This window comes from Micromys minutus (assembly GCF_963924665.1).
Source record: "Micromys minutus genome assembly, chromosome: 1".
Lineage (NCBI taxonomy): Eukaryota > Metazoa > Chordata > Mammalia > Rodentia > Muridae > Micromys > Micromys minutus.
Genome location: NC_137969.1, coordinates 108,095,493 through 108,117,076, shown reverse-complemented (window position 1 = coordinate 108,117,076; position 21,584 = coordinate 108,095,493). Strand labels below are relative to the sequence as shown.

General features: G+C 45.4%; 1 protein-coding gene across 1 annotated transcript; it reads left to right on the top strand.

The window, feature by feature from the left end:
* The first annotated feature begins 250 nt into the window (after positions 1-250).
* On the top strand, positions 251-21,118 carry MYLIP (myosin regulatory light chain interacting protein). The gene is made up of 7 exons (XM_080939450.1): positions 251-479; positions 1,625-1,815; positions 13,299-13,484; positions 14,857-15,054; positions 15,567-15,743; positions 17,520-17,940; positions 19,534-21,118. Exons 1-7 carry the CDS (start codon positions 393-395, stop codon positions 19,621-19,623), a joined length of 1,350 nt encoding a protein of 449 aa, XP_080795576.1. The 5' UTR covers positions 251-392; the 3' UTR covers positions 19,624-21,118.
* The last annotated feature ends 466 nt before the right edge of the window (positions 21,119-21,584 follow it).

The following is a 21,584-nucleotide window of genomic DNA, read 5'->3' as shown; positions in this document are numbered from 1 at the left end:
ACCTCCCGCAGCTCCACAGGCGGTGTCGGGAGGCGGGGCTTCAGCCTATTGAGACTAAGTATTGGCTGCAGGAGCTGGGGAGGAGGGGCAAGCACGCCGTGATTGGCGGAGGCCGAGGCCGGAGGGGCGGGGCTTCTATAAAAGACGCGTGCCTGTAGCGGCGCAGGCAGTGGGGCTGTCGGAGCGGTGCGGCCGTGTAGCTCCCGGGAACTGGCTGTCGTGGGGGTGGCGGGGACGCGAGTGGCGGCTGCGTGGGGTGCAGGGCGGGTGGCCGCACGGCTGCACCTTCCTCGCGGAGCCCGGAGCCGACTTGGAGCAATTGCAGGGAGGCGACAGCCCCGGCGCACACCCGAGAAGAAGCGGCCGTGGCAGTGGTGGCGGCGGCCCCAGCCATGCTGTGCTATGTGACGAGGCCGGACGCGGTGCTGATGGAGGTGGAGGTGGAGGCAAAAGCCAACGGCGAGGACTGTCTCAACCAGGTGAGGGCTGTGATCGGAAAGGGAATCCCTGCTTGTCCCCTGGAAGCCTCGGGGCTCGGGGATGCTCCTCGGGAGCCGGGCGACGTTGCAGCGGAGGCCGGCGGAGCGCTCCCGGGACGTCAGGCTCCAGCCTCCTCCTCCCTGCGAGCGTGTGTGTGTGTGTGGGGGGGGGGTGTTGAGGACGTTTACAGTTGTGGGATCCCGGGCCTGGAGACCAGGACACTGCCGGGAACCTCTATCCTGTCCCCTAGCCTGGCACTTTTCTCTAAAGAAGGTGGTCCGGCACACCTGCCGCAGGTGTGAGTGTGTGATGCTTCCCATGGAGTCCTTGCAAAGCCCGGCAGCGCCACCCGCGTCCCAGGATGAGGTGGCTGCAAACGGTCGCTGGCCCCGGGGTTCCCTAGCTGACCAGATGGGCCCGTGTCTCAAACAGCTTCTCAGAAAGACTGTTCACCTGACACTCCAGGCTTGCTAGGGGTCCAGAGTACTCTGAGTAATTTGCGAGGGGGTGGGGGTGGGGTGGCGGTTCAGTAGGCTCTTTACCGGTGTGTTTTCTTAAGAGTGACTAAGGCTCTTAATAGTGCGCGCAGAATGGATCTGGCAGACCCATTGTGACCCCTTGAAACATTGCCTTCGAGACCTGTAGACCTGAGCTGTTTGGAAAGCTGCGTGCGAAGCTTTAGCTGACACTTGTGGCATGCTTCCTCAATGCGTTTGTGTTTTTGGGATCCAGATGGTTAAAACTGTCCAGATAATAAGCTGCCAACTCAGCTGTGCAGATGGTGCTGGCGGAGGGAATTCCAGCGATTGGAAGAAAGAATAAAATACCCTGTGGGTTCTTCTTCCTCAGCCTTTGGGAAGTCTGTTTGGGGGGGGGGGGCTTTCTTTCACGTGCAATTGGTCAGACCCTGGAAATAGTCAAGCAAGGCCACGCCTCCATTGGAGGGCTGTATTTTGGCTTCACTCCTACCTTAAAACCTTGTGGTGTTTTTTTTTTTTTTTTTTTTTTTTTTTTTTTTTTGGAGGAGGGGGTTACCACTGGCGTTACAAGGTAGAACTTCGGAAAAGTAGGTGCCAGTCTTTCACTTAGATGGAGCCCTTGGGTTTACACTGCTCATGTCCCATACCTTTGGTTTCTTTTTTAGGTGTGCAGGCGATTGGGAATCATAGAAGTTGATTATTTTGGGCTGCAGTTCACGGGTAGCAAAGGTGAAAGCTTATGGCTGAATCTGAGAAACCGGATCTCCCAGCAGATGGATGGGCTAGCACCTTACCGGCTTAAACTGAGGGTCAAGTTCTTTGTGGAGCCCCATCTCATCTTACAGGAGCAGACCAGGTAAATCGAGGCAGAAATAAACCAATGTCAAGTACACCTCTGATTCCATTTAGGGGTAACTATCGTGCCCTTCTGGAGATGTTCTCTGGCAAATTTGACTTGGTGCAGAAGTTCAGAAAAACCTTACATTATTTTTCAAAGCACAGTTGGCCTGGGTGGATATTTCAACACTTCTTCCCCCAACCCCCTTCCACCCCCCTCCCCTCGTCTGTATAATATTAGTGGGAGAGCAGGGTTGACTTCTTACAAACAAAAAGAAAACCCCGACACCAACTTCCTGACAGCTTCATCTAATGGCCGCTAGTAACCCCGCCTCGGCAGTGTTACTACAGGTCACTGGAGACTGGTCTAACTGAAAGCAGGAAACTGTTCCTCTTGAGTTACTTAAACTTGGTCAATCTTCAGCCTAGTGTCAGATTACAGTGAGTAGCAGGAGTGTTATGTCTGGACTCCTGCAGATTTTTAAACTTTTTAAAAGTTTCACAAAAACTTAATAAAAGAACTCTTTGAAGGCCACTGTAAACTGGATTCCAGCCTACAGATATAGTAAACATGATTGTTGGGCATGAGGTTTGTTTTGTTTTGTTCTTTTTCTCCTTGTTAAACTAAGGGCCACCAGCCATGATAGACAACTGAAGCTTGTGGGTGTGGTCTCCTTTTTCAAACGACCAAAATACACACACACACACACACACACACACACACACTTCACACACACACATAAAACACACATTCCCCCACACACATATCACACACATCATACACACATCAAACACACACACACATCACACATACATCATACACACATCACACACACATCATACACACATCACACACACATCTTACACACATCTCACACATCTCTCTCTCTCTCTCTCTCTCTCTCTCTCTCACACACACACACACACACACACACACACACACACATGTTTTTCTCTGACCTATAATACTTTCTCAAAGATGAACCAAAATAGGAAGGTGATGTTTAATATTTATTACTGAAATGCAAGAGACTACAGTGGCATGTCAAAAGAAGGAAAATGATTGCTTTTAAAACCACAGCAAACGTTGGATCCCAGCACTGATGTTTTCCACCCTCCTGTGGCTTGGAAATGTGCCACGCATGTGAAAAATGTGATCCTGTAGACATCGACTCCTAATGGGGAACAGGCTCCTCGGAGAGATTCTAACATGCCAGTTTTTGTTTATTTACTAAACAAACGATGGAAATGTTTTTAAAAATGACATGCCTCTGGATTTGGAATGCCCACTTTGCCTTGTTGTGGCATTTTAAAGGCTGAGAGAGATTTTTGTTTATGAAGGAAATTGACATAATAAATTTTTACTGTTTCTGAAAATACCTTATGGATAATCATGTAATGGAATGCTTACAGATGCTGCACTGTCCTTGTTAACCGTAAGATGCTCTCTCCTTTTTAAACATTCACTCTGCATCTGTGTGTACTTGTGTACATGTGGAGGTAAGAGGGTAATTTTCAGAAGCTAGTCCTTTTCTTCTACTGTATGGGACCTGGACACTGAACTCTGGTTGTTAGGCTCAGCGGCAAACATCTTACCCTCCGAGCCATATCATTGGTCCATAGACAAACGGACAGAGAGACCAACTGATGTGGTTTGTGAAAACTTCATCAGTTCAGTAAATGAGAAAAATGCATGACACAGCATTGTGTGTGTGTGTGTGTGTGTGTGTGTGTGTGTGTGTGTGTGTGTGTGTGTAGCAGTCACATTTTGATGCTTCAGTTATTTCAGAGCTTCCAGGTGCAACCCAATTCTAGTGACACAAATTTATTTTTGAAATCTCTCAAAAGTTGAGGAAGCAAATAACTTCATTTAAACAGTGGAAGGAAAGTAGCACATAAATTGTATTGGGAACGTGTTGATGCTTCATGACTTTATGACTATGAGGTGGTTTCTACTGCAGTGCGCTCTCCTGTAATTGGGTCAATACCTATGATCACATCTCCTTTATTCATATAAGAAAGAGACGTTTGTGAATTAGTACTTGAATTGAGTTTCCTACATTGGCTTTTCCATCATTGATTCAGTTGTCTTTGACTCTTGGGATTTATATCTAATGGCATTCAAAGTATGTGCCTTTCTGGCTCAACTAGGTTATTTCAGTTGATTTTCACCCCTTTTAAGAGATCCCATGGGCTGGTTAGTGTAAGCTGGGCTGGGTAGTAGGTTTGTGATCCCAGCTGCATGGGAGATAGAGGGACAGAGATTCCGAAGCCTGTCCTGCTTGGGGTACAGTGTGAGTCCAAGTCTAATCTTGTGTCAAAATCAAACAGAGACTTGAGAACACAGTGATGCTTGCTTAACTTGTCCACATCTCCTCTTCTGAATAAAGAAGCAGAGGGCAGCAGGCAGGGGGGAACAGGGGAAGGTTTCCAGTTATATTTATTTTGCAGTTTTGTGGGATTATTCAAAATATAAAGCATTTTAGGAAAATACCCAAGTTTGGTGGCCAGCCTGCTTTAACATCTTCATAAAGCAATAACTGTTTTGTGTTTGTACTCTTTGACTGGGATGTCAAAGTTGTGCTAGGTCCATTGTTAATTATTTATTTTATGTATGTGGGTGTTTGCCTGCATGGAACTAAAGAACAAAACTATTGGCCCCAGGGAGTCGGGAGGCCTGACAGGGTGAGCTGCGTTGGGTACAGGGTACATCTTCTTGGAGACTGAGGAGAAAGAGCTGAGGATCTATCAGAGGGCAGACTTGGGGGGGGGGGATAATGACTGGACTGTAAAAATAAAGATAATTCAAAAACAAAACAAAACAGAAAAAAATAACAAAACTATTTTTCTTTAATGTTATATTAGCAAAACAAATGAAAAGAAAGAAAAGACACACAAACACACACAACCAAGCCTGTTGACAAACTTTTTGATGTTCATTGTTGGCCATAAAATATTCATGTTAAATGCTGTGATTCTACACCAGATATGTTTATGTAGTGAGTGATCAGAGCTTTGACAATTAAGTTTGAAGAGATAGCTTCATTGAGGCAAGCCATGAGGGTACATTTACTGTATGAGTCTATCTGGGCACTTCATTAAGAGGAGATCGCTGGGCACAGTTGCCCTCTGCAGACCACTAAACAGTGAGCTCATAGCAAAGCAGACTTAATGTGCAGGGGTGGTTAATATGCTAGTTAGTATCAGACCAAGCAAGCTACCAAGAGGGTTGTAAGCAAGAAGGCCTAGGTACCAAAGGGGGCCCCGAGGATCCAGGAAGATGGCATCTTTCTGAAAAGGAACGCTGGCTTGGTTCAAATGTTATATAGATTGGGAGATCGGCTAATCTGCTCTGGGGCTCAATCTTCCACTTGGAGCCCCTACTTGATTAATCCATTTGCTCTTGAATGGAGGGCCTGAGTCTAGCTCAACCCGCTGGCATAGATTCTAGATGAAGACAGTAGGTATTTTCAGCAGATGTTTGCCATGCTGTGGATTGAAATGAAAAGCAAGTACGGAGCTGGAGATGAGTCCGTGAATTAGAACCTGTTGCTTCTGCAGAGGACCCAGATTTGATTCCCAGCAACCACATGGTGGCTCACAACCACCTATAGCTCAATTTCCAGGGATCCAACTCCCCTTTCTGGCTCTGAGGGCGTGGACATGCACATAAGATAAACAAATAAAATCTCAAAATGAAAACAAAGCAAGCTCATGAAGCCAAAGCCACAGACAAACCCAAAGCAAATGGGTTGTGGTCATTTCAAACCAACCCTGGACCAGTCAGACTGGTCCTAGACAGGTTCTAGAAGTCAGGTTCAAAGTCTTGCTTAACATCAGTTTGGGTGAAGGTTGCTTACATAATTTACCTCTGCGTGATTAAGGGTGCATTCTGCATGCTATTGTATTGCGGCCAGTGTGTGTCTGTTATGAAGGTTCATGTTGATATTACAGAGGTCCATTCGTGTTCTTTACACTGTATGTGGAATATAGCAGAATCAGCCTTCCTCCCCAATTCCATCTCTCCCCTCCACTCCCTGATCTGTTTTTATTTGCCAAAATACTAAATAGAACCCAGGAAAGTTAAAGAAACAAGCAAAAAAGTAAAATCATACATATATACTATTTCCAAAGGAATTATAAATTAAATTTCTGAATCCTACTTAAAGTTTTTCTCTATGCTACGTCTAAGTGCTTGCCTTGCTACATGCTGTTTGTTTTGAGAATCTGAGCACCTTCGGCCCATACAAAGAGCATTTCTTAGAAATGGTATTTCAGGCATTCATTTTGTGTGTGCAAGTATGTTAGAAGCATGTGATGTGTGTAGTATGTGAGTGTGCATGTGCATGCAGAGGCCAGAGATTGACAGCTTGCTCACAGAGACACCTATTTCCATTCTTTAGAAGTACAGACTTCTGTGTCTTCAAGTTACAGTAGTCCCCTGTCACAGGCTGTGGTCTCTCTTGGGGCTGGAAGCCTCCTTGTGGTGATCCTTACTTGTAGTAATAATTACTTTAGGGCCCAAGGAGAAACATCTTCTAAAGTGATTCCATTTGGGGCTTGAAAAAGATCCCTGTAAGCCCAGGTAGAGACCTGACTTAGTAACTCTCTGATCGTCATCTGCCTCTGACAGGTTTTTGAGCTGTAACCCTCCCTCCATGAAGTAGGCCTAATGGTCTGACCTAGCTGAAGCTTTCTCTGTTGGCATTCTGAACCTCAGCCCTGGTGTTATTTTCTCAGCCTCCTGAGACGTTTCAAACATCGAGGACAGTTGAGGGTTTTTTATCATGAACACCCACGTAGTGCTCCCCCAGAACCTACTATTCTAATTAAACTACTATAAGTTTAATATGCCTACTTTGTTAGATAGTTAATCATTTATTGGTCCCTCCAACCATCCATCAACCGGTTCCTTGATTCATTTTTAAACAAGTCACGTAGAAGCAACCTTCCTCCTAAATACTTCGGTATGCTTATCATTAAGTAGAAACTGCTTGCATATGCTTCTTTTTCCTTTTTTAGTTAAATTTTCCATAGGATAAGACATATGAACCCTAATTATATCTCTTATTGAGATTCGATCGGTGCGTGTTTAAACAACACCTCTGCTGAGGGTGAGGACAGCAGGAGTCTCATCTTTCTACAGCCTGCACACGCTGCCCACTCTCACCACTGACTACCATCCGCCTGCGCAGGCTGCTACACAGGGAGTCTTCCAGTAGGCTCTGCTTCGTGTCTGCCTTCTTTTATCCATCCTAAATTTTATAGAGGCCCACGCATGCTCTTGTATGTGCAGATGGGGTTTTCGCCAGTTATTTCTTTTGCTTCCTATTTGTTTTGCTTTGCTGTGTGCTGGGTATCGAGCGGGGCCTTGGACAGTCTAGGTCAACACTCTGAGCTACATACAGCCTGCTCTGTTTCTCTCTACTACTGGGTAGTATTCTGTGCTGTTTGTTGATCCACAGTCCTGCTGGTGTGCACCCGGGGCCCATGAATAAAGCTGCTAGGAACATTCCAATAGAAGCTTCTTTTTTCTTTTTGTAGACACATGTGTTTTCATTTTCCTTGAGTAAATACCCAAGAATACACTAGCCGGGTCCTATGGTTGTTTAGTTGTCTAAGTTACTGCCAGACCCCCCCCCCACCCCACGGCATCTGTACCGTTCCATTCTCCCGCTGCCACAGAGAAGGTAAGGAAGCGAGGGTCTCGCGTTCCTGCAAGCCTTCTGGTGGATACGTGGTGGTAGAGTGTTGTGTTTTTAATTTTCATTTCTCTGATGATTAATGGCATCTGTCAGATTTTCATGTGCTTACTGGCCTCTCCTGCAGCTCCTTTGGTGAAATGTCCAAGTCCCCCATTTTGATCTTTTGCCTTCACTCCTGAGCAGCCCACATTCCTTATGCATCCTAGATACCAGTTCATTGTACAATCTGAGTTTTATAAATATGTTTCCTCTATGCCTTGCCTGCTCTCCTCATGCCTTTTTGTGAGTATAAGTTTTTCATTTTGGTGAGGCCTGGTTTATCCTTTATTTTTGCTTTCCCTTTCTGGAGTTTACTCCGTATGTTCTAAAAAGCCTCTACCTAGGCACGAAGGTACTCTTAGGTTTAGTTCTTAAGCTGGTGGGGTTTTAACATTTACATGTAGGACTATACGCCATCCTGAACTCATTTTGTTTTACGAGAATGTTACAAGACTTAAATCAAAACAACAACAACAAAAAAAAACCCTCTCATAGCAATTCCTGTTTCCATTTGGCCATTTTTAAATATAACTTGGCAGTCAGAGTTTGGTTTAAAATAAACCGATGCAGTTAAGTGACTCATTGGAGGGAGATGGGATGCTTGATTGTAATGGGGTCTGCCTGAGGCGAGTGGCCGTCCAGACAATGCTTCCCAGGCATATCCTCCAGGGAATTATTATTCGGTTATTGGCAACCATGTTTTTGAGAATAACTACTTAGCCATTCTAAAGTCGTGCTAGATTTACAGCTTACATTTTGAACGTGAGGCTGAATCCACGTTATTTTTACATTTGTTCTCAATAGCTCTTCAAAATGGTGTAACTGGCTAGATTAGGGAGGCTGTGGCCAACAGTTGCCATTTTAGTTACCTGTTCATTGCCATGACCAAGGCAACTTAGTAAAGAACACATTTAGTTTGGGGGTTCACAATTCCACAGTTCCATGAACCTCACAAGCAGGAGCATGGCAGCAGGCACGGCGCTGAAACATTGGCCAATAACTTAACCTCAAAGCCTATTCCCAGGGAGGCATCTCCTCCTAATCCTTCCCAAACAGGTTTTACAACTGAGGACCAGACATAGGAGCCGGTGGGGGACATTCTCATTTGAAGCATCCCAGTAATCTAAACAGCAGCTTCCACTTGGCTTCTGGAAAGTTCTGTTGTGAATACTAGAGGATTTTCCTGTGAGATTGCAGGTCTTTAGACATGAGTCTTCTGATCACAGGCTTTACAGATAAATGGTTCTTGTTGTTCCTTAGCACCATAAGAAGGCATGACTTTTGTTCTTTTGTATATTTTTTTTTAAAAAATTTAACCATACGGGTATGAGTATTTGCCAGCATATATGTATATAAGTATATATGTGCACCACATGCATGCTTAGTGCCCACAGATCTCTAAACTCTGGTTCCCTGTAAGAGCAACAAGAGCTCTTAACTGCTAAGCCATCTCATCTCTAGCCCCTGTAAAGGCATGGATCTGAATAGAGAAATTAATTGTTAGAGGCTTTTGAAGCAAAACTATATTAAGAGTATGTGCTTTGTGTCCATTCAAGAGAGCTTAGTGGGTAAAGGTGCTTGCTTCCAACCTGGTCTGAGTTCAGTCTGAGGCCAGCATGGTGGAAGGAGAAAACTGATCCACAGGTTGCCCTTTGACCTCCAAAAATGGCACTGCAGCATGCACCCACAAGTATACAATAAGTCGATATGTAATTGTAATTTTAAAAGACTTTTTTTTTCAAAATTAAAATTTGACATCTCAAAGTTCACCCTATTTTTAAATTTTATTTTACTTTGTGTATGGGTGCTTTGCCTACATGTATGTATCTGGGCATCACACGCGTGTCATTGCCCATGGATACTGTAAGATGGCATCAGATCCCCTAGATCTGGAGTTACAAGTGGTTGTGGGCCTCCTTGTGTGTGCTGGGAATTGAACCTGGGTCCTCTGAAAGAGCTGTGAGTGCTCTTAAGTCTACTTTTTATAGCGTATGTGAATTCATTTGTACCAATGCTTGACTTAGCTAGAAGAATGCACCCTGGGCCGCACACGTGGTTCATAGTCTAGGAAGATAGCCTTTTTCTTAGTAACTGGGTAAAACTTTAATAGTTAGTTGCTAAGTGTTACCCTAGGGATGCGTAGAGTGTGTAGTATTAGCTTATGTCCATAGCATTTGCTTTAAGACAAAGTAGGTATTTTTCAAAGCCTTTCTTTTCTGTGTGGTTCCATGTTATAAATGATATGAAACTGGATGGGTTATCCACTTGTGAGATAATACTTTAAAAAAAATTCTCTACAGGCCTGACTTCTTTGACTTCACCTACTTGTTTTGGTTTTATTGGTAACCTTTGGTCACTTTCATTAAAAAAAAAAAAAGAAAAGAGTAAGGGGGCAAAATTCAGGAGGGAAGATAGTTACAACCAGATAGTTAAGGTGGGAAGCTAATGAGTTCTCAACTTGAAGCCCCTCAAATCCTGAGCTCTCCCTGAATTCCCAGTTGGAACCAGGTCTTTGAGCACTGATAGACCTTCTGGTAGCTCATCAGGGCTGGTGATGTTGGCTAACTCTGCTCCATCATACTGGTGCCTGGACCCGTGTCACCCAGAAACCTACCTGTGGCTAAAGTCTTTGATAAGACCTGTTCCTTTCCTACAAAGACTGTATGTTCCATCACAAACAGTAACAAGAAAAACCAACAGCGATTAGACATGTCCATCCCATAAGCCAAGTGTAGGGCAGGGCACAGACCACTCTTTATTTACTTGGAAGTCATGAAAGCTTCAACATGCAGAAAGAGGCCTGCAGTGAGGAGGAGGAAGCGGAGGAGGGGGAAGAAGAGGAGGAGGGGAGGAGGAGGGGGAGGAAGAGGAGGAGTGCCTGTGCTTGCTGGATAATACTAAACACAGTTCAGCCTCAACTGGCTGGAGACCTCCCGTGTGCCCCACCCCCTTGCCTTTGCTCCGGATCTCAGCCACTCCTGGGGAAGGGTGGGCATTGCTCTAGGCTCTTAGCCACCTGTTTACGTTGGGTTACGGTTTCTTTGCTTTGCTCTTGGCAGCTGTCCCTCCAGAAGTAGGCGTAGAGAATTTGGAAAAGGAACTTGAATAAATTTGAAAAGTCGTCTTTGGCAGCTCCCAGTACTGTTTAATAAAGCAGGAAGCAGTTTCAAGCTTGATGCTAGGAAAATAAGTCGACGGAGACCTTTACACTCACAGTGGTTAAATTGAGAAGGCTCAGTTTGTGGTGCTAATCTTAAAATCTTTTGGCATGTGGTTTCTTCTTGAATATAAGCATAGATTTCGGCATTGGGGCCCAGAAAACATATTTGAATAGACATATGTCAAAATTCCATTTTCCCTGTGAGCAACACCGGCATTTTTGAGAATTTTTAGATCTGCATCTTCCTCCTCCTCCTCTTCTCCTCCTCCCTTCTCTTCGTCCCCCCTTTTAAGACAGGGCCTCACTGTAGACCAGTCTAGCCTGGAACTCGGAATTCTACCTGCTTCTGCTTCCAGAGTGTTGGGATTAAGGGTGTGGCCCACCACAAGGGTTATCTGCATAACTATTTTAAAAGCATTTTTCTTTTCCTGTCCATTTTTTTTTTTTTTTTGCCCTAGCAGGGCCCCTTTCTCAGTGTAGCAGTATAGAAGAAATACTCTAAAGACTACCAGATGTCTACGTTAATAAAAACTGTGTCTGTTCTCTCTGAAGGTCACTATGCATTGTACAGTTTCTTCTTGGGGGCTTGGAGTATAGAAAAACTTGAAACCTTTAAGCATGTTTCATCATTTAAACCTTTATCATCGCTGAAAATGCAAAAAGATTTAGTGGACTGTTTCTTAGATTAGAAAGACAAATGTCTCTTGCCAGCCTGGCAGTTTGAGATTCTCAACACAGTCCCTTGCAGTTGTCACCTCTCTTGTCCTAAGTCCTCTCCTTACCTTTCTCCTGCCAGCCCCTTGAGTCACAAACTCAGGTGTGCAGCAAAAGCAGAGTTGACAACCGGGACAGCGAGGCGCTGAGCTTACCTGGGGTTCAGAGCCTCCCCAATAGCTGGGATTCATTATCTATCGTGTCTTTAAGTACATGGGAGAGACTACCACAAGTCACCTAAGAGACAAAGTTTATCGCCAAGTCTCTGTGGCGACTCAGATAACCTCTTCAGGATTTTGGACCATAAAAACAATATCTGAATTTTCCCAGGGATTTCTGTGGCATGCATACCCGTAGTGAATGTAGAATGAAATGCCGTGTGCACTAAGGGTAGGCTCAAATAGAGCAAACCTGGGGCTGGAATATAAAATAAACACAGATGCATGTTGTTTTTCTCAGATTTATGGAACTCTCTGATGTTAGAGGCAATTAAGTCAGCCCAGGTGCAACTATCAAAAGAAACTAGATGTTGTAACTTGTTATATAATGTAACTAGGGCTGTATGCAAGGCAGATCAAAAGGTGACTAAGCGAAAGGACAGGAGAGAAGGCCATCAGGACAGGTTGCTGCAAAGCTGGATCTTCCCGGAAGAGGGATGGTTCCTATCCAGAGCACAGCAACAGGAGGTGTGGCTGGAGTCAGCCACTGGGGAAGCCTGGGTTTCACCCACCACCAGGCATCTCTGTGAAGCACGTTGAGCAGAAAGATGGAGCTTTTTTTACAGAAAGCAATGACAGCAAGCAGTGTGGAAGGTGGGCTGGCAGATTCTGGGGGGCGGGAGTCACAAAACCTCTTGCCACTTCTAAGCTGTGAGTAGGACCAAGGAGGCCCAGGTAGCAAGAATAGACTGGGTCTAGAGAGCTTTGAGAAGTGGGCCAGAGAGAAGGCTCAGTGAGAACTGCTTGTCTGGTAAACACACGGACCTGAGTTCAGTCCCTAACACCCATTAAAAAAATGCCACTCATACAGTTGCCAGCCAGGCTAGCCTAATTGGTTCTGTCTAGGCTGTGAAATACCCTGTCAGAGGAGGTAGGTGGCATTTCTGAGGACGGTACCTGAGCTTGTCTCTGTCATGCTGAAGAACATCTGGCTGCTGAAGTCTCTGGTGGGTGGACATCAGAGTAGGATTCTGAGAATTCAGGAGACATCTTTTTTTTTTTTTTTTTTTTTTTTTTTTTTTTTGTCTCTGAAGATCAGAATCTACTACACTAGGTTTTCCAGCTGAGAAGAGTAGTTGTGTATGCGTATAATCTGCAGAGGCAAGAGGGTCTGGGGTTGAATACCAGCCTCAGCTGCATTGCAAGTTCGAGGCTAGCCTGTCTCAAAACAAAACAAAACAAAAAAGAAAGAAAGAAACCAACAAAAATCTGATTTTAATTTTCCTTTAAAACATAATGCTAACTTGCTCTGTTTCTACTACTAAAGTTTTTATGACATCTTATTTCCTGACTTGAAGATGGAGCATGCCATGCTGCTCACGTAGAAGTCAGAAGACTACCTGGGGGAGTCTCCTTGCACTGTGAGGGCCCAGGGAATAGAACCCGAGGTCCTCAGCCCTGAGCCACCCCTCTATGCCTGCTCTCTTTAAAGAAGGAAGGAAGGAAGGAAGGAAGGAAGGAAGGAAGGAAGGAAGGAAGGAAGTGCTTGATTGTGAAATTGCAAAGGTAGCTGAGCTTGTTCCGTTGTCTTCTGCAGCACTGGGGATAAAACCCAGGGCCCTGCACACACTGTGCAATTGCTCTATCCTCGAGCCACACCCCAGCCCAGCAGGCTGCCTCAGATACTGTTATCCCAAGCCTCAGCCACTCTCTCCTTCTCTTGCAGGCATATCTTTTTCTTGCACATCAAAGAGTCTCTCTTGGCGGGCCACCTCCAGTGTTCCCCAGAGCAGGCAGTGGAACTTAGCGCCCTCCTGGCCCAGACCAAATTCGGAGACTACAACCAGAACACTGCCCAATACAGCTACGAGGACCTGTGTGAGAAAGAGCTCTCCAGCTCCACTTTGAACAGGTGAGGCTGCCAGAGGCTAGCATGCTTGTTCACACCCACCAGCTTGCTAAGAATCAGGAAGCTGGCCCCACAGTGTAGTGATGGAGTTTGGGAGGCAGAGCCCAGACCGTTGACAGGTTTATCCATTCATTTTCAGAAGATTCATGTGCCTTTTACCTAAGAAACTTACCAACGCAAAACTGCCCACAGATAAACGCCCTTATATGAAATGCCATAAATACCAAGGATCTCAAAAGTGCCTGACCTTTTAAATATGCAAATCTCCTACAATAAACGTCTAGCGTGTTTATTGGTGTCTGCTTCCTCTAGGCAAGACTTACAGCAAGTGGCCTAACTTAAGTGGCTGGCTCAGTTACCTGTTCCTGTGTAACAAGCTAACCCCCAACTCAGAAGCTTGAAACAACGGGCATTATCTGAGGATGCCTGGGCGGGGACACAGTTGTGGCTTGGAGGCAGACCAAGCCCCAAAGATTAGTCTCACCTAAAAGGAGGGAGGCCCCTGGGCCCAGGTGACTTTTATAGCTTCTTGGCCAGCCTCCTTCTTTTGCCCCCTACCTCAGCTCTCCCATTGTACGGTAGCTGGTTCACCCAGTGTGAACGATCCAAGAGGAAGAGAGAAGAGCCAGAAAAGAAATCAGACTCCCATGACTCAGTCTCAGAAGTGAGTGTCATGCCAGATCTTCCACCATTCTTGTTCATTAGAAGCCAGACATTAATTCAGACCCCACCCCAGGAAAGGCTACCTGGGCACCTTTGGGGGGCAGATGACCAAGGACCACAGGAGAGACAGCCTTGCCACAACAGAGACTATGGAGCTATGCTTTCTTCAGTTGCAAATAATCAAATCAGTCTCCCATGGTGCTAGCCTGTCAGGAAACTTGTGAAGCCCGTGTAGATGAATGTATGAAGGGACCTCGCCGACATCTGTGTCTAATGTGTATGCTTCAAGATTGTCCATGATCATTTCAGTATTACCAAATGATGGGCTCTTGATATTTGTTGAGATCTTTTTAAAAGTGTGTGTGTGAGTGTGTGTGTATGTGTGTGTGTGTGTGTGTGTGTGTGAGAGAGAGAGAGAGAGCTGGTGAGAGTGAGCTCTTTCCTTTGACCTTGTGTGTTCCAGATACCAAACTCAAGCTTGGAGCAAGCACCCTTACCGAGCGATCTCACTGGCCCCCATAGCTGAGATCTCAAACTGTGTCTTAGAAGTATTTTACAGTAAATTCGATTAGTAAACTAAATAGGAAAATGTCATTTGGTGCCTTTGTGATTCATAAATGACCATATCCCTATAATCCACTCGTGAGAATTCCAGGCTTTAAGGAATGCATCAATGGATTTGTCTAATCGTGTTCTGTTGGGTGTCCCACAGCATTGTCGCAAAGCATAAGGATCTGGAGGGCACCAGCCAGGCCTCTGCAGAATACCAAGTCCTGCAGATTGTGTCGGCCATGGAGAACTACGGCATAGAGTGGCATGCCGTGAGGGATAGCGAAGGACAGAGACTCCTCATAGGGGTTGGACCTGAAGGCATCTCAATCTGTAAAGAGGACTTTAGCCCTATTAACAGGTAACCCACCTCTTCAGTATGCATTCATATATGCACGCATAGATGTGTGCATACACCCATACACTCCTAAGCATGCATACCTACCCTGAAAATAGAAAATGAGCAGAAATTCACCAGACGACCTCAATGAATAAAGTGATTCGTTTTCTACCTTATTTATTAATCGCATTCAGGTCTTAACTAATTATTATTTCTCAAGTGCTCTTAAAGGACACTAGTGTGCCAAAATGATTATTTTTTTCATCAGCTGCTCAGTCCATAAATACCCTTGTCTGCTTCTGCATACATGCACACACATACATGTGTACAAGCACGCATGAGGTTATTCCAGTACTTGTTTCCACACCATGACTGCTGGTCCCCACTCAGCACAAGTAGTTAGCCTCATGGCAGAACTCCCCCGGCTGGGTGTCTGGTTCCCCACCTGGTCATGGGCTGCCTACAGAAGCGTGTCAGCACCACGCTGAGCTCTCCCTTCTGAACTTGCTCACGTTTCTATTCCTGCCTTTCAGGATAGCTTATCCCGTGGTGCAGATGGCCACCCAGTCAGGGAAGAACGTCTACTTGACCGTCACCAAGGAGTCGGGCAACAGCATCGTGCTCCTGTTTAAAATGATCAGCACCAGAGCAGCCAGTGGGCTCTACCGAGCCATCACCGAAACCCATGCATTCTACAGGCACGTACCACCGTGTGTCTCCTAAGCTTAGTGTGTTTGGGTGACTGGCAGGTTTCTGTGATTTCTCCTAGCTTTGAGTCCACGGGTTTTGTACAGAATAGAAGAAAATAGTTACTCTGAATACCTCAATTTGCAGAGCTAGTAGAGCCCTTAGCAGCACAGAATTACGAGTGCCTGTGCGTCTCTCACCGTCTCCTGCTTATCTCTCACCCTATTCCCTTCCAAGCCACCTCCCAACATGACCCCAGTGGTTGGACCTGCTCTGCCAACACGGCATCGGTTCCCAGAACAGTGGCACAGGTCTCCCCCTGCTGAGGAAGGCTGTGTCCTGAGCTCTTCCACCTTACACACTCCAGATACTTTTAAAATTGAATTCAATTTCACTTGGTGGCTTTTGAGACCAAATCTCACTGTGTGTCCAGAGCTCACCTGGAATTCACTGTATACTTCATGCTGGCTTCAAGCTTAACTGCCTTGGCTTCCAGACTGCTGGGATTGCCCACATGAACCACCACCCCTGGCCACGGTGGAGAGTTTTAAATAACACTGTAGCCTCTGGAGAGTATTTTTCAAGCTGAGTTGTGATTAGGCTCATACTTCGAAAAAATTAAAGCCAAAAATGTAGTTGGTAGGAAGCCTTCAAATGTTTTGTGTTAAAAATATAGGCTACAGAGCAGAACAGAAAATGTGTAGACATGCTGAACATGAAAGCCTCGGCTTCAAAGAACAAATGTCTCTTCGCTTTCACAAGCTGCTGGGTGGCAGCTCACAGCCCCGGGGAGCTGGGATGTCTCATCTCCGTATTTACCGCTGCTTCCTTGAAAGTATTTGGAGACCCCCTGGGAAGCACAGGGGTAAAGTCATTGGATTACTAAGCATGGAAAATGGAAAGTTACTCTCAGACATGCACAAAAGAGCATTGACTGTCTTGGTGAGGGATTTGGCTAATGGAATGCTTGCCTAACATGCATGAAGCCACACATGAACTGAGCGTGGTGTGCATGTCTAAGATCCCAGCAGCACTCAGGAGGTGGAAACAGGAGGATCATGACGTTCCAAGTCATCCTTGGCAGCATCATTCAAGAACAGCCTGTGTCACATGAGACCTTATGTCAAGTGGGGGCGGGGGAGGAAGCTAGTTATGGTAGTCTATGTGTTTGGGGGGTAGGGAGCTAGTTATGGTAGTCTATGTGTTTGGGGGGTAGGGAGCTAGTTATGGTAGTCTATGTGTTTGGGGGGTAGGGAGCTAGTTATGGTAGTCTATGTGTTTGTGGGGTAGGGAGCTAGTTATGGTAGTCTATGTGTTTGGGGGCAGGGAGCTAGTTATGGTAGTCTATGTGTTTAATCAGCACTCAAGAGACAGAGGCAGGTGGGTCTTTATGAGTTAAAAGCCTCTGTGTTCTTCATGGTGAGTTTTGGGACCTACATAGTGAGATCTTGTCTCAACAATGACAATAATATTGAATATCTCTTAAGCCCGGTATGGTGGCTTAACTGTAATCCTGACAGGCTGAAAGACCATAAGTTTCAGGCCAGCCTGGGGCACATTATCTCAAGAAGCAAGTACGTGGGGAGATAGGTGGATGGTAGAGACAGATAGACGATGGAAGATAGTAGATAATAGAAGATAGACTGACGGATGGAGGATCTAGATAATCAAGAGAGACGAGATAGAGCTAAATGTCATTGATATACCATTTTTATTGATAGCAGCGTCCGATAGTCTGAATTGCTGCACTTCCTAGGCTTTCAGCACTAAGTCGGGTGTTCACTCTTGCTTACGTTCAGGTGTGACACAGTCACCAGCGCCGTCATGATGCAGTACAGTCGTGACTTGAAGGGCCACTTGGCATCTCTATTTCTGAATGAAAACATTAATCTTGGTAAGAAATATGTCTTCGATATTAAAAGAACATCCAAAGAGGTGTATGACCATGCCAGGAGGGCTCTGTACAACGCCGGCGTTGTGGACCTTGTCTCCCGAAGTGACCAGAGCCCTCCCAGCTCGCCGCTGAAGTCCTGCGACAGCAGCATGAGCTGCAGCAGCTGCGAGGGCCTCAGCTGCCAGCAGACCAGAGTGCTGCAGGAGAAGCTGCGCAAGCTGAAGGAAGCCATGTTGTGCATGCTGTGCTGCGAGGAGGAGATCAACTCGACCTTCTGCCCCTGTGGCCACACTGTGTGCTGTGAGAGCTGCGCAGCCCAGCTGCAGGTAAGGAGTCTCATACCCTCCTGTCTGTTCAGGGTCTGATAGGTCAATACACACCGTGCAGAGCACCCACCTCTGCATGGAGAGGCCTCTGCATTCAGTGACTTACATCACTGTGCCCTGTAGAAACGTGAGGTCAGCACACTCTCGCCACCATTTCGTTTTGGATACGAGGTCCAGACGGATGAATTAATGCATCTTGAACATGAACCAAGAATTGGAATCCAGGCTTGCTTCTTTTTGTTGTTGTTGTTGTTGTTGCTTTCTGGTTTCTGGTACCTTTTACTAGGAATATCTGTATTTTTTTTTTTTTTGCCCAAAATTCAAGCTAAAGAATGCATAAATTTTTAGGTTGTTATTGGTGACTTATTTACCATATTTGTGGTTAATTTATCTTTTCCTTTATATAGCTGCACTTATACATGCACATGTGTATACATGTGTGTGTATGTATGTGTGTATGTATGTGTGTATATGTATATGTGTGTATGTATATGTGTGTATGTGTATGTGAATATGTGTGAATGCATGTGCTTGTGTATGTGTGTGTATGTGTGTGTGTGTCTTTGTGTGTGTGTGCGCATATGTGTATACATGCACTATGGTGCACATGTGGAGGTCAGACAACAATTTGCAGAAATCAATTCTTTCCTTCCACCATGTGGTGCTGGGAATCAAACTTGGGTCGTCAGGCTTGGTGGCAAGCATCCTTACCCACTGAGCAATCTGACCAGCTCCTTAATTTCATTTTATCACTGTTGACACCTTTAGAGGTCTCCTCTATTGGCTGTTACTTACTAGCAAGTCAAACTAATTTTCATATGAAAAATAAAAGCAACTCATATACACCATGTCTCCTTGTACCTTATATTTCCTCATACAGTAAATTTTTGCTTGGTTTCACCTCTCAAAAGTTTCTGCTAAATATCACTGTGGGTGTATGTAAACCCAGCCTTGCATGTCATCTCATAAGTTACAATTGCAGAGCAAGCGTTAGGATTGAACAGTGAGCTCAAGACACCTGTGCCTTCTCGGAACACAGCCTGTGCTGAGGCCATGAGGGGCTCCCCTTCCGAGGCCTGGGCTTATCTTTTCCTGCCCACATATTCTGACCCTCTCACCTGTTTCCCTAATTGCCAGTGAAGGGTGTGTGCTAGCCAAAAAGCTACTGGAGGCTTGTTGCTCCTGGCCACCAGGGCATCTAGCTACTGATATTGACCCCAAGATAGTTGAGCCAAGTTCATATCTCCAACATGATGGCCAGAGGTGCAGTGTCCTCCTCTTGTATTCATGACTCCAGCCTGGGAAGAAGGATGACTGCTGGTCTCTGAGTCACACACACACACACACACACACACACACACACACAGAGGCATGCACAGTTTGACAGAAAATGCAGTTTTCTTCAGTTGATGTCTTTTCCTAACACTCACCGTCAATCCTTATAAAGTATAAGTATTTAAGCCTGCTGCAGAGCACCTGGAAACTTAGAACCGGGTCGCAATGGCATCTTATTTAGAAAACTGACTGTTGGGGCACCAAGGCTGAACTCCCAGGTCTCACAAATATCCTAACCAGCAATGGCTTCTTTTTCAGTCATGTCCAGTCTGCAGATCACGCGTGGAACATGTCCAGCATGTCTACCTGCCCACCCACACCAGTCTTCTCAATCTGACTGTCATCTAAATGCGTCCTGCACTTATTGGACATACCATGTCCCCACAAGTCAGACTGTCATCTAATGCATCCTGTGCCTACTTGGACACACCATGTCCCCACAAGCTGGAGCATTGTAAACTATAAGAATAATAACCTTGTGAAGAAATATTTCAACACCCATCTGCCATGAGACATTCTCAGAAACAAGGAAGAAGGGAAAGATGAGAATGCACGTCTTCCGTGAGTAGAAGCAGCAGCCCCCGTGGTAACCAGGAAGAGCTCTGGGACATGGACACATTCCATGGACTTTGGGTTTTTTTTTTTAATGAACAAGTAAAGGAGTAGATAAAATTGTCTCTGTCAGTCAAGTGACAACATGGCCCAACAGTGGGCACCTTTTAGGAAAGGATGTCATATGTCTCCTTTACTTTTCCCGAGGCAGCAGATTTTCTAAGAGTTTTAAGGATCTCCTTGGTTCTTTTTGTACAGTCATGAAGCTCTGAACATTTTTAATAGGAGTTTGTTTTTTGTTTTCTTAAGGAAATAGTCCTCATTATAAAGTCATTTCTCTCTTTATAACTTGGTCAACAACTGGAAAGCTGGCAGATCGAAAAGCAATCCTGTGGCCTCTCAAGGGCTGACAGCAGTGTTGTCAGATTGGGACCCAGTCTGGCTGAGAGCCAGCAGGTAACTCGCCGTGGGTGACTTCCTTCCTAGCTCCCCTGTTTCCCTCACTCCGCACCCCATGCCTTTCACTGATAAAAATGCTACAAGTTTGGTTAAAAGACATACGTGGCATAGTCAAGCACTCCCTGAGCTTTGGAGACTGGAAAGGGAGAGGGGCTTCCTTGGAAGGGAAAAGCTGAGAGAGAGAGAGAGAGAGAGAGAGAGAGAGAGAGAGAGAGAGAGAGAAGAGAACCAGAGAGCCTCCCGGCATGCTAGAGTGGTTCTTCACCTCCGCTAAGCACTCACTCCAGTGGCACCCATGGGTGTCGCCTTGCTTGAAGATCAAACTTTCGACAGCCTTATAGGTTCCTGGGTGGTGTCTCCTTTCTGTGTCTGTTTTATTTCCCTTTGTGTTTTCTGAAGTCAGTGCTTCCATATTCATTGCGCTGTCCCCCCACCCCCGAGTCTTCCAGAGGTGGGGTCCTTCACTGTTTCCATACTTTTAATCATATCTTCACCCCCACTTGGGCATTTTGGAAGCTAGTGAGCTAGGGGGGTTTCTAGGGTGTCAGGAAACCTAGCTGACCTCATCGGGTGCAATACTAGCTAAGTTAAAGCTAGAAACCTACACTGTCACTTTACTGAGATTTCTGAGTCTACGTTTCATATTGCCTTAATGTAGCAGTAATGTGTTTATGCATTTGTTTCTTTGCACAGACATTTTTGTCAGATATTAAAACTCTACTTTTTTATGGCACATATTAGCATATAAGCCTTTATTCCAAGAGGTATTTATTTTTTCACTTGTAAAAAAAATAATGTTTCCACATTAAAAAAAAAAATCAACTCTGTTATATCCCAGAGGAGTTCTGTCTTTTATATTCAGGATAATAAAGACTTTAAAGCAAACTGGGCATTGTGTTTGCATGGTCATTGTTGTTCACGCTGTTTTGCAGCTGAGTGAGCTCTCACCTCAAGGTTGGGAGATTTGAGATTTTAAGATATCTTCACTGAGAGGATTTGCCTAGTTCTCCTCTCATCTGACTTTGGACATACAAGGACTGAAGGTAGGTGACCATGAATCTGTGACAGACATGGTGGATGAAAAGGTAGCTCAGGGAGGAGGAAAGCGAGGTGGCTCGCCCAGTGAAAGTGTTTGCTACACAAGTCAGATGCCCTGAGTCCTCCGATCCCTGGAACCCACGTAAAGATGAAGGGAAGCAGCCAACTAGTAAAAAAAAAAAAAAAAAAAAAAAAAAAAACCTATAACCAATACCTTTAAAATTGGCAGGTAGACCCCACACAGCCTCCCACAGGAATCA